The sequence below is a fragment of the Oncorhynchus gorbuscha genome, linkage group LG05 (assembly GCF_021184085.1).
Source record: "Oncorhynchus gorbuscha isolate QuinsamMale2020 ecotype Even-year linkage group LG05, OgorEven_v1.0, whole genome shotgun sequence".
In the NCBI taxonomy this organism is placed as follows: Eukaryota; Metazoa; Chordata; class Actinopteri; order Salmoniformes; family Salmonidae; genus Oncorhynchus; species Oncorhynchus gorbuscha.
In genome coordinates this window covers 61,853,681-61,866,168 of record NC_060177.1, presented here as the reverse complement: position 1 = coordinate 61,866,168, position 12,488 = coordinate 61,853,681, and the positions used below count along the sequence as shown (strand labels likewise).

Genomic DNA, 12,488 nt, shown 5'->3' with positions numbered 1-12,488 from the left:
AATTAAACACTGGAGTGATAGATCTGCAGAAGATGAATGTGCAAGTTGAGATACTTGGTTTCAAAGGACCAAAAAACATAAAAAATAACAGTATGGGGATGAGGTAGTTGGATGGGCTATTTACAAATGGGCTATGTACAGGTGCAGTGATCTGTGTGCTGCTCTGACAGCTGGTGCTTAAAGTTAGTGAGGGAGATATGAGTCTCCAGCTTCAGTGATTTTTGAAATTTGTTCCAGTCATTGGCAGCAGAGAACTGGAAGGAGAGGCGGCAAAGGGGGAATTGGCTTTGGGGCTGACCAGTGAAATATACCTGCTGGAGCGCATGCTACGGGTGGGTGCTGCTATGGTGACCAGTAAGCTGAGATAAAGCGGGGCTTTACCCAGCAAAGACTTATAGATGACCTGGAGCCAGTGGGTTTGGCAACGAATATGAAGCGAGGGCCAGCCTACGAGAGCATACAGGTCGCAGTGGTGGGTAGTATATGGGGCATTGGTGACAAAACAGATGGTACTGTGATAGACTGCCTCCAATTTGCTGAGTAGAGTGTTGGAGGCTATTTTGTAAATGACATCGCCAAAGTCAAGGATCAGTTTGGCAGTCAGATTTACGAGGATATGTTTGGCAGCATGAGTGAAGGATGCTTTGTTGCGAAAAAAGGAAGTTGATTCTAGATTTAACTTTGGATTGGAGATGCTTAATGTGAGTCTGGAAGGAGAGTTTACAGTCTAACCAGACATCTAGGTATTTGTAGTTGTCCACATATTCTAAGTCAGAACCGTCTAGAGTAGTGATGCTGGACGGGCGGGCAGGTGCGGCAGCGATCGGTTGAAGAGCATGCATTTAGTTTTACTAAATGAGCAGTTGGAGGCCACGGAAGGAGAGATGTATGGCATTGAATCTTATCTGGAGGTTAGTTAACACAGTGTCCAAAGAAGGGCCAGAAGTATACAGAATTGTGTCGTCTGCGTAGAGGTGGATCAAAAAATCCCCAGCATCAAGAGCGACATCATTGATATATACAGAGAAAATAGTTGGCCCGAGAATTGAACCCTGTGGCACCCCCATAGAGACTGTCAGAGGTCCAGGCCTTCCGATTTCACACTGAACTCTGTTTGAGAAGTAGTTGGTGAACCAGGCGAGACAGTCATTTGAGAAACCAAGGCTGTTGAGTCTGCCGATAAGGATGTGTTGATTGACAGAGTCGACAGCCTTGTCCAGGTCGATGAATACAGCTGCACAGTATTGTCTCTTATCGATGGCAGTTATGATATCGTTTAGGAGGTGGGTGAGTTGCACCAATGACCAAGTAGGGAATCAGATTGCATAGCAGAGAAGGTACGGTGGGATTTGAAATGATCGGTGATCTGTTTGTTAACTTGGATTTCGAAGACCTTAGAAAGGCAATGCAGAATAGATATAGGTCTGTAGCAGTTTGGGTCTAGAGTGTCTCCCCCTTTGAAGAGGGGGATGACCGTGGCAGCTTTCCAATCTTTGGAGATCTCAGACGATACGAAAGAGAGGTTGAACAGGCTAGTAATAGGGGTTGCAACAATTTTGGCGGATAATTTTAGAAAGAGGGGGTCCAGGTTGTCTAGCCCGAATGATTTATAGGGGTCCAGATTTTTCAGAACATCAGCTATCTGGATTTGGGAGAAGGAGATATGGGAAGGTTTGGGCAAGTTGCTGTGGGGGTGCAGGACTGTTGACCGTAGTCGGGATAGCCAGGTGGAAAACATGGCCAGCCATAGAAAAATGTTTATTGAAATTCACAATTTTCGTGGATTAATCGGCGGTGACAGTGTTTCCTAGCCTCAGTGCAGTGGGCAGCTGGGAGGAGGTGCTCTTATTCTCCATGGAATTTACAGTGTCCCAGAACGTTTTGGAGTTTGTGCTACAGGATGCAAATTTCTGTTTGAAAAAACTAGCCTTAGCTTTCCTAACTGCTTGTGTATATTTGTTGCTAACTTCCCTGAAAAGTTGCCTATCTCGGGGGCTATTCGATGCGAATGCAGTACACCACAGGATATTTTTGTGCTGGTCAAGGACAGTCAGGTCTTGAGTGAACCAGGGGCTATATCTGTTCCTGGTTCCATTTTTTTTTAATTGGGCATGCTTATTTAAGATGGTGAGGAAAGCAATTTTAAAGAAAAATCAGGCATCCTCTACTGACGGAAAGAGGTCAATACCCTTCCAGGATACCCGGGCCAGGTCGATTAGAAAGGCCTGCTCACTGAAGTGTTTTGGAATAGTGATGAGGGGTGGTCGTTTGACTGCAGACCCATTATGCACGCAGGCAATGAGGCAGTGATCGCTGAGATCCTGGTTGAAAACAGCAGAGGGGTATTTGGAGTGCAGGTTGTTTAGGATGAGATCTATGAGGGTGCCCGTGTTTACGGATTGGGGTTGTACCTGGTAGGTTGACTGATAATTTGTGTGAGATTGAGGGCATCAAGTTTAGATTGCAGGACAGCCTATCCCAGTTTAGATCACCTAACAGTACGAACTCTGAAGAGAGATGGGGGGCAATCGATTCACATATGGTGTTCAGGGCATACCTGGGGGCTGAAGGGGGTCTATAACAAGCGGCAACGGTGAGCGACTTATTTCTGGAAAGGTGGATTTTTAAAAGTAGAAGATCGAATTGTTTGGGCACAGACCTGGATAGTATGACAGAACACTGCAGGCTATCTCTGCATTAGATTGCAACTCCGCCCCCTTTGGCAGTTCTATCTTGTCTTGTTTTTACGGTTACAGAAATCAACAAATGAGAGCACCTTGGGAATGGGAGTGGAGCTAGGCACTGCAGGGCCTGGATTAACCTCTACATCACAAGAGGAACAGAGGAGGAGTAGGATAAGGGTACAGCTAAAGGCTATAAGAACTGGTCGTCTAGTACATTCGGAACAGAGAATAAAAGGAGCAGGTTTCTGGGGGCAGTAGAATAGATTCAAGGCATAATGTACAGACAAAGGTATGGTAGGATGTGAAGTGGAGGTAAATCTAGGCATTGAGTGACGATGAGAGAGGTATTGTCTCTAGAGACACCATTTAAACCAGGTGAGGTCACCGCATGTGTGGGAGGTGGAACAAAAGGATTAGATAAGGCATATTGAGCAGGGCTGGAGGCTCTACAGTGAATAAGACAACAATCACTAACCAAAACAGCAATGGACAAGGCATATTGACATTAGGGAGAGGCATGCGTAGACGAGTGATCATAGAGTCCAGTGAGTAGCTAGGCGGGCTGGAGACATGGTGATTCAGACAGCTAGCGGGTCGGGGCTAGCAGGCTAGCAGAAGGGCCTTACATTTACATTTACATTTAAGTCATTTAGCAGACGCTCTTATCCAGAGCGACTTACAAATTGGTGCATTCACCTTATGACATCCAGTGGAACAGCCACTTTACAATAGTGCATCTAAATCTTTTAAGGGGGGGGGTGAGAAGGATTACTTTATCCTATCCTAGGTATTCCTTAAAGAGGTGGGGTTTCAGGTGTCTCCGGAAGGTGGTGATTGACTCCGCTGTCCTGGCGTCGTGAGGGAGTTTGTTCCACCATTGGGGGGCCAGAGCAGCGAACAGTTTTGACTGGGCTGAGCGGGAACTGTACATCCTCAGTGGTAGGGAGGCGAGCAGGCCAGAGGTGGATGAACGCAGTGCCCTTGTTTGGATGTAGGGCCTGATCAGAGCCTGGAGGTACTGAGGTGCCGTTCCCCTCACAGCTCCGTAGGCAAGCACCATGGTCTTGTAGCGGATGCGAGCTTCAACTGGAAGCCAGTGGAGAGAGCGGAGGAGCGGGGTGACGTGAGAGAACTTGGGAAGGTTGAACACCAGACGGGCTGCGGCGTTCTGGATGAGTTGTAGGGGTTAAATGGCACAGGCAGGGAGCCCCGCCAACAGCGAGTTGCAGTAATCCAGACGGGAGATGACAAGTGCCTGGATTAGGACCTGCGCCGCTTCCTGTGTGAGGCAGGGTCGTACTCTGCGGATGTTGTAGAGCATGAGCCTACAGGAACGGGCCACCGCCTTGATGTTAGTTGAGAACGACAGGGTGTTGTCCAGGATCACGCCAAGGTTCTTAGCGCTCTGGGAGGAGGACACAATGGAGTTGTCAACCGTGATGGCGAGATCGTGGAACGGGCAATCCTTCCCCGGGAGGAAGAGCAGCTCAGTCTTGCCGAGGTTCAGCTTGAGGTGGTGATCCGTCATCCACACTGATATGTCTGCCAGACATGCAGAGATGCGATTCGCCACCTGGTCATCAGAAGGGGGAAAGGAGAAGATTAATTGTGTGTCGTCTGCATAGCAATGATAGGAGAGTCCATGTGAGGTTATGACAGAGACAAGTGACTTGGTGTATAGCGAGAATAGGAGAGGGCCTAGAACAGAGCCCTGGGGGACACCAGTGGTGAGAGCGCGTGGTGAGGAGACAGATTCTCGCCACGCCACCTGGTAGGAGCGACCTGTCAGGTAGGACGCAATCCAAGCATGGGCCGCGCCGGAGATGCCCAACTCGGAGAGGGTGGAGAGCATGATCTGATGGTTCACAGTATCGAAGGCAGCCGATAGGTCTAGAAGGATGAGAGCAGAGGAGAGAGAGTTAGCTTTAGCAGTGCGGAGCGCCTCCGTGATACAGAGAAGAGCAGTCTCAGTTGAATGACTAGTCTTGAAACCTGACTGATTTGGATCAAGAAGGTCATTCTGAGAGAGATAGCGGGAGAGCTGGCCAAGGACGGCACGTTCAAGAGTTTTGGAGAGAAAAGGAAGAAGGGATACTGGTCTGGCCTTAGAGGGACGTCGCGACGGAAGAGACTGTTGTAGCCCCCTCGTGCCTTTACGTCGGCAGATCAGTCGTGATGGATCTGCAGGGCTCCGTGTAGTAACAGGGTCCAGGCCAATTGGCAAAATAGGTATAGTAGCCCAAGAAATTGGCTGATGATCCTCTTCAGCTAACAGTCCGATATGCTCTAGACAGCTTGCGGGCCGCGGCTACCAGATGGGCATTCAGGGGACGCGCGACGGAGGAGCCTGTTGAAAAACACCTTCGGGAGGATTACGTCCGGTCGTGGTAGTCCAGTCGTGATGGATCGGCGGGGCTCCGTATCGGCAGTAAAAGGGGTCCAGGCCAATTGGCAAAATAGGTATTGTAGCCCAAGAAGTGGCTGATGGACCTCTTCAGCTAGCCGGGAGATGGGCCTAGCATAGGCTAGCTCCAGGCTTATTGGTGCTTGCTTCGGGACAGAGACATTAGCCAGGAATAGCCACTCGGATAGCAGCTAGCTAGCTGCATTGATCTAGGTGAAAAGGTTCAGAGCTTGCCGTAGGAATCCGGAGATATGGAGAAAAAGAAGTCTGATATGCTCTGGATTGAATTGAGCTGTGCAGACTGGCAGGAGTTGTCCGGACTAAAGGTTAGCTGATGACCGCTAGCAGTGGATAGCTGACTACTAGCTAGTAGCTAGTGTCGGGGTTCGTTCCTTGTTCCTTGTCAATCATTTGCTTATTGGTGAAATCAGCAATCAGACAATATTTTTAAGTAAATCAATCATTCATTTATAAATGCAATTGCAGACAGATGTTGACAACGGGAACACAGCACACATGTTTCCAAGTAAGTTCCGCACTCCACCTAAGGGCACAGATGATTTTATACATGTGATCACTCCCTAGTGGTATGATCACCTATGTCAATGTATGTGTGTATCAATAAGCTGAGGTTACCTTATAAGGCAGCCTAGTACAGTAGCTTCTCTGAATTTATTAGCATTGTCTAATGTCACACAAGATCAAAATGTCAACACCAGACAGTGTTTATGGTTTTAGTCTGCCTCAGACCTAACCTGCAAGCACACTCTCTCAACAGCCAGGGCTTAACCACAAAGACTAATATAGATAGCTTGTGCAAAGTATAGTGGCAGAGGTTTTAGACACACAGCAACAGTATCTTATTATAAGGCCTGCAGCAAAACATATGAATTTTAAGGAACCCTTAATCAATAATGGGGAGGGTCTTTGGGACCCACCCCCTACACTAGTTAGCTGGCTAGCTTCTGTTGGGGGTTCGGTTCTAAAGTAAAGAAAATAGAACATCCATACCACCTTGGGTGAGGCAGGTTGCAGGAGAGTATGTTGAAGTTGAGGTTAAAAAAATTATAAAGAAATATATGCAAAGAAAAAAAGATATATACACGGGACACGACAAGATGAAGACAAAGACGCCTGACTGCTACGCCATCTTGGAAGTTGCTATGTCATTTATTCAAACCAAGATGGGTAGTGCTGTGAGGGGAGGGATTTAATGAGTGTATCAGCTGTGTATTATCTCTTCTTAAGTTATCATGCAATGAGTTCAATACCATAGACAGAACATATAATTCCATTCAATAAACAGGTTTGTTCACCCAGACCCAGCCATAGCCTTTTGGGGGCCCAAAGCTAAAGAAATAAATCATTTGTGGCCACCCTCTTGACACCTGAGAGAAAAAAATCCTGCAATTCGACACATTTGACCATGACATGCCATGTTAATATGATATCTGAGTGAGATTGACTAACATCAATGGGGGCCCCATGGAGGTCAGGGCCCCTGGGCACATGCTTTGCGAGCCCTGGTCGGTTATTGGATTATATTTACTGTGAATTTAAATAACTGGTTAGACTAATTTACCAATCTAAGAAATGTTAGCTGACATAGGCTAATTGAGTAACTGCCAGTGACTGACAAAACAAGACAAAAACCAACCTGGACTCAGGGGTAGATGTAACATAGTAAAGGACAATCTGGGACACAAGTGGGTATGATGATATGTTATGTTTGGTATGGTATGTATTCAATTGTTGATGTCCATCATCCATTTCGTGTGATATGTTACGAATTACAATTTGTATGATATGCTACAAATTGAAATTTGGATATGTTACGAATTGCAATTTGTACAATATGTTACAAATGTACAGTATGATATGTTACGAATGCCAATTTGTTGCGGCTATCATTAGCTAGGGGGCTAGGTAGCTAGATGGCTAACATAAGGTTAGTGGTTAAGGTTAGGAACCTGTTAAACTTAAATCTTACTACTGTCAATGTCATAAGAATAGTACTGCTGGCAATAAGAATCTACTTTTCTAACTCTCAACAGTTAGTTGAAAACGGTCGCTTATGTCTTAGTTACTCAGGGCCGGCCCTGAGTAGTGATGGGCATTCCGAGTCTTTTTGATGAGCCGGACTTTTGGCTCCATTCCCCTAAAATAGCTGTTAATTTGGCACCCAAATGGCTTTTTGTTCAGTACCTAGCCTCCCAGATAGCAATGCAATGCGCACTTTGGAGGCTGAAGTCCCTCCAGAGTGGTCGCACTGTGTGTCAGCTTTGTGGGCAATTTTCTCATTCACGTGGCGCCGGGGATATGCCGCTTTGTCAAGACGCAGCTGCGCTCCTTTCGTTCAGTGCAGTTTTTCTCACACATCCCACCCCCTTTAATCGCCCTTCTCCCTACCCGCGACACTACAGCTGCCAATTAGAGGCAAAAAGCTTTTTCAGCATCAAGCCAGTAGTATGCCTACTTCTTGTCACCAATTATTTTAATGGTTATTTAAGGTAGGCTACATGGAAAAGTCCTGTAACTGATGATGTATGTGCGATAACGACGGTCAGCCCTGGTCATCTGGATCCACTGGTGACGAGTGCTTAAAAATATAATAAAATCATGAAAAATAGCACATCTCTCGAATGTAAAGCCTAAAAAGTTTAGTACCATTACGTCAGATCGTGATATGTGAGTTCAAATACATTTTAACCAGACATAATTATTAGATCGCCTGCAAAAAAAATGAAGATTATTCAAGCAGTAGCCTATGCAAATCAGGGAGCTAATTTAACGGCTCTTTCACAGATGCGATTCGGTTCTTGATCCATTGAAAAAGAGCCGTTCATTCGAGAACGACCCATCACTAGCTCAGTCCACCATGTGGAGACGTTGAAATATGAAAGCGTTTGTCACCTGCATCAATGAATACGGTATGTAGCCTGCACAATTATTATTAAATGGCACATTTTGTATGTTTGATTGTTTTTATTAATTTGATCAAGAGAATTGTAAATACATTGATTCCTCGAAGTTATGTTAGGCTACGCTTATAAAAAGCATATGTAGCTCACAACTACCGTATTACGTTAAAAATATGTTATTATAATTACCAGTGTTTCCTCATAGTTAACTTTATCTGGAAATAAAGTGCTCGTATTATTACTGCACTAGAGTGAAAACATTCTGTTGATGCGCATCCCAACGGAAAAAAAGCCTAATTTGGAAAATTATATATATTTTTTTAATGTGGATGTTGCAGTGTTAAAATGTTCACATCCGAGTCCGGAAAATAAAAAAAAACGAGGACAAAGTTGCATTGGCTAGCTACTGTATTTAAAAAAGAGAACTTGAGCTCTAAACAATAAACGATGTCTCCCCCCAATAGGTCTGGTCTGGAATCACAGAGCTGGATTTTGATGGACATAGCCTACACTATGCTGAAATTTAAGTTTGGTCTTCTAATATTCTTTGCAGTGATATTTTTATATTGGACATGGTCCATATATATCAAACTGAATACAAACAAATACCCTGCAAAAACACATTGGCAAATTCTCATAAGTGATCAAACAATAACTCCGATTAAAGACACTAAGCATTTAATGGTGTCTGCCTACAAAGACCACAGAGTGGATGGAGCAATCCGTATCATTAGTATAATCAGAAGAGGTGATCTCCAGCCACTTCATTGTTTTTTCTGTGATGGACATGGCTGCTTTCCTGCCTCAGTGGCACAGGTGGATATGCACAGTGACCATTTTGGATTCCCCTTTGTGACCACAGATGTGCTGTGCCAGAGTCCATCTATGTATAATGTGACACATGTCACTATATCAATACATTCAGATATCAAAGCCAACCAAAACCAGCACTTCCTGTCCATACAAAACAAAGAACTGAGAGAGGAGAAGATATTTCCATACAACTTTACAGTGTGCATCTCCAACCTTTTCGGAGGCTACAACAATGTCCTGCAGTTTGTTCAAACTATGGAGATGTACAAACTCCTTGGGGTGCAGAGAGTGGTTATCTATAACACCAGTTGTGGTCAGGACTTGGAACCAGTGTTAGTTCACTACAGGGAAGAGGGTATACTGGAAATAGTAGAATGGCCGATTGATCAGTTCCTCAACCCATCCAAAGGCTGGAGGTTTGAGGAGCACAAAGGAGATCTCCACTACTATGGGCAGCTGACCACTCTGAATGAATGCATCTATAGATACATGTACCAGTCAAAGTATGTACTTCTTCATGACATTGATGAGATTGTGATGCCTTACCAACATGCCAATTTGCATCTACTGCTGGAGGACCTTCAATACCAGCACCCTAGAGTAGGAGTCTTTGTCATCGAGAACCACATATTCCCCAAAAACCATTACGAAGACAGTGGCAAGTTTAAACTGCCACAATGGAGAGAAATTCCAGGGATCAATATCCTGGAGCATATTTACAGAGAACCCTCGAGAGAAGCTGTTATCAACCCTACCAAACTGATTGTCAACCCTAGACATGTGGTACAGACATCTGTTCACTCTGTGCTGAAGACTTTAGGGGAGACCTTCTGGGTACCACCTGATGTGTGTCGGCTAGTACACGTCAGAGTTCCCCTGCAAGGGAGCCTCACTAAAGATCAGCTGCTTGTGGACAAAAAGCTGTGGGAATATGAAAAGGAGCTCGTTCAAAATGTTGACAACACTTTAAGGAAATCTGGACTGTTGCTTTGATGATGCAAATCTGATTTTGACATTCTTTTGTCATTTTTGTTTCTTGGCCTATTTCATATGAATAATAGTCTGTTTCGCTATAGCCAAGCCTTGACGACTCGTTAGACAGTAAGGTCAGCCACCTCCCAACTTGGCAGAAAATGACTGTGCGATGAAATGAATAGGAGTGAATGGACAATTATTGCATTATGATCGTCCCTGATGTTTTCCTAAGTTTCCCAATACCTACCTGATTGCATTTCAGACACTACAAACTATACTTCCTTCTGATTTATTTTTGGACTATCTTTTTTGCTATGTATTAGTGTGTTATTCATTGCGCTAATAGCATTAAGGCCAAATTCAATGCTTCATAAAAATACAAATACATACATATTTGTTTCTTATACCTCCAGGGGTCCTAAAATAAAACAGCCATATTGTCCATGTAATTACTATCTTAAAACAATTCCATATGTTAGGGTAGTAAATATCAGACAAAAATGGCTTATATTCTCAGTTTTGAAACTTTGGTTAACTCTGTTTGTCATTTATTTGACAAACCTGTTTTTAACTTGTCCCAAGGACCTCCCCTTGTGTATAAAAAGGTGGCATTATATTAAAGGATGTAAAGTTTTCAACCAATTATTCAGCAATTATCAATCATTTACTGAATAATTAGTAACATTAATAACATTAATTTCCATTTGACAGTTGTGTGTACTATTACTGTTTGTGAGAGTGTATCATTATTTGTTAAGTGATTTTTAATTGAAAAAAAAAACTTGAAAATATGTTAATCTGATTCCTCTCTTCCTGTTTCACAAACACCCGGAGGTGGACTGGCCATAAGGAAAAAAATGTTTTACCAGCAAACAAAAACTTCTAATGTGTATTCACCATCAGTTATACATGCATGTCACTTTAGTGTTAGTTTCCATACATATTGCCTCATTCCATTACATCTTTTACCTTTCTTTCCTCTGTCACATTTGTGTGATTGTTCCTGAGGTTCGCTAGCAATAGTGGAATATATGGCTAACATATTACAATTTTGCCAATAATTTTGTGGCAAATACCAGATGGGCTGGTCCATTTTTAGCCCAATGGGCATGTATATTTTGTTTTGTGGAAAATGGTAATTATCTTTTTAATACTGGGACCTTAATGAAAAACAATATATACTAGCAAATGAAAAACTAGTGTTTATACATTTTCTTATTCAATAATAAAGTTTTAATTGACATTCTGACTCTCTAACTTCATTCTACTTTAGAGATTTAGAAACCTGGGATGACTCACAATGACTGACTTGGAGGTGAACTCTTAATGATGGTGACTCAAAGCTCGTCCTGTCTAATTCTGACGAGTTAAGCATGTATAAATGGTCATAATTCCCTTTTTATGCACGTTTCTCTCTATGCGTATTCTGACCTTAAACATGAGAAAGGCATGCTATTCACCCAATATTTGTTTGGGGTGGAAATCAAAGAAATGAAGGTGTTTCTACAGATACGCCATATTCTGACCTTGACTTAATTCCCTCATAATTCCACCACCTTTATGCGCGATGAATAAAGGTTGCGAAACCTGACGGTTCCAATTGGAACAACATTACTTTCATTTTTCCGATAGAAATAACACCATTCTCCATGCACTGTAGTTTACAAATTGATAAGAGCTATTGATGAGAGTTAGGTAAATTGAAGCCATTTGGATAAGGGGATTGTAAATATAAATTACAATCTATTTTACCTTATGATTGCTGGAGAACAATGTGAAACCAGTCATAGGGCAGCAAATTGAAGCATATCAACATCATTTTTCCACATTGGAGTTTATGAAATGCTGGCCTTATAACTTGCAGGTATTATATTTGGAGACCCAAGCTATAGGCTTCTGTAGCCATGCGCAAATGATAGTATAGTGCCAAACCTACCAAGTTGATTAATGATTTCTAGAATGTTTTAATTACATGCCCAGACTACTTTTTACAATTTGTATTGTGCTAAATATTAGCCACTATCAGTAGCCAATGTCAGTTATACCCACATATATTTATGTCTGTCACTTTAGTCTTTCCTTAAAATGTTCATCATTCCATTACATCGTTTACATTTCTTTCCTCTGTCACATTTGTGTGATTGTTCCTGAAGTTCGCTAGCAATAGTGGATCATATGGCTAACATATTAACAGCTATCATATGGCTAATTTGTGCAATAATTTAGGTCATGTAGTCTATTTGAATCATTGTGCAACACATACCATACATAGTAGTTTAAACCTGGAGCCTGGTGCACGGTTCACGACGACGGACCATTGTCCTCATAGTTCCATGATTAATGAGGATTATTAGGGTAGATTTATAGGACTACTGTTCAACCCCTTTTGTACACTTTTCTCACCTTCCAATATTTCGTGGATTGAACAATTGAATATGGCAACTTTCAGGATGAATCAAACCATTGTATTTTTTTATTCCACAATATATTTGGTGCTTAAAGTTTTTTATTATTATTCATAAATACTTTCCTAACCCTAAATAATATAAACTCAGCAAAAAAAGAAACATCCCTTTTTCAGGACTTGTCTTTCAAAGATAATCTGTAAAAATCCAAATAACTTCACAGATATTCATTGTAAAGGGTTTAAACACTGTTTCACATGGTTCAATGAACCATAAATAATTAATG

General features: G+C 42.8%; 1 protein-coding gene across 1 annotated transcript; it reads left to right on the top strand.

Annotated features, from left to right (window-relative positions):
• Positions 1-7,501: 7,501 nt before the first annotated feature.
• LOC124036251 lies at positions 7,502-11,040 on the top strand. Its single transcript, XM_046350561.1, has 3 exons — positions 7,502-7,776; positions 7,894-8,018; positions 8,474-11,040. The coding sequence occupies exon 3, from the start codon at positions 8,505-8,507 to the stop codon at positions 9,813-9,815; it is 1,311 nt and encodes a 436-aa protein (XP_046206517.1). The 5' UTR covers positions 7,502-7,776; positions 7,894-8,018; positions 8,474-8,504; the 3' UTR covers positions 9,816-11,040.
• The last annotated feature ends 1,448 nt before the right edge of the window (positions 11,041-12,488 follow it).

Excerpts from the sequence above, each read along its gene's own strand:
- LOC124036251 (XM_046350561.1), top strand. The coding sequence starts at position 8,505 with ATGGACATAGCCTACACTATGCTGAAATTTAAGTTTGGTCTTCTAATA.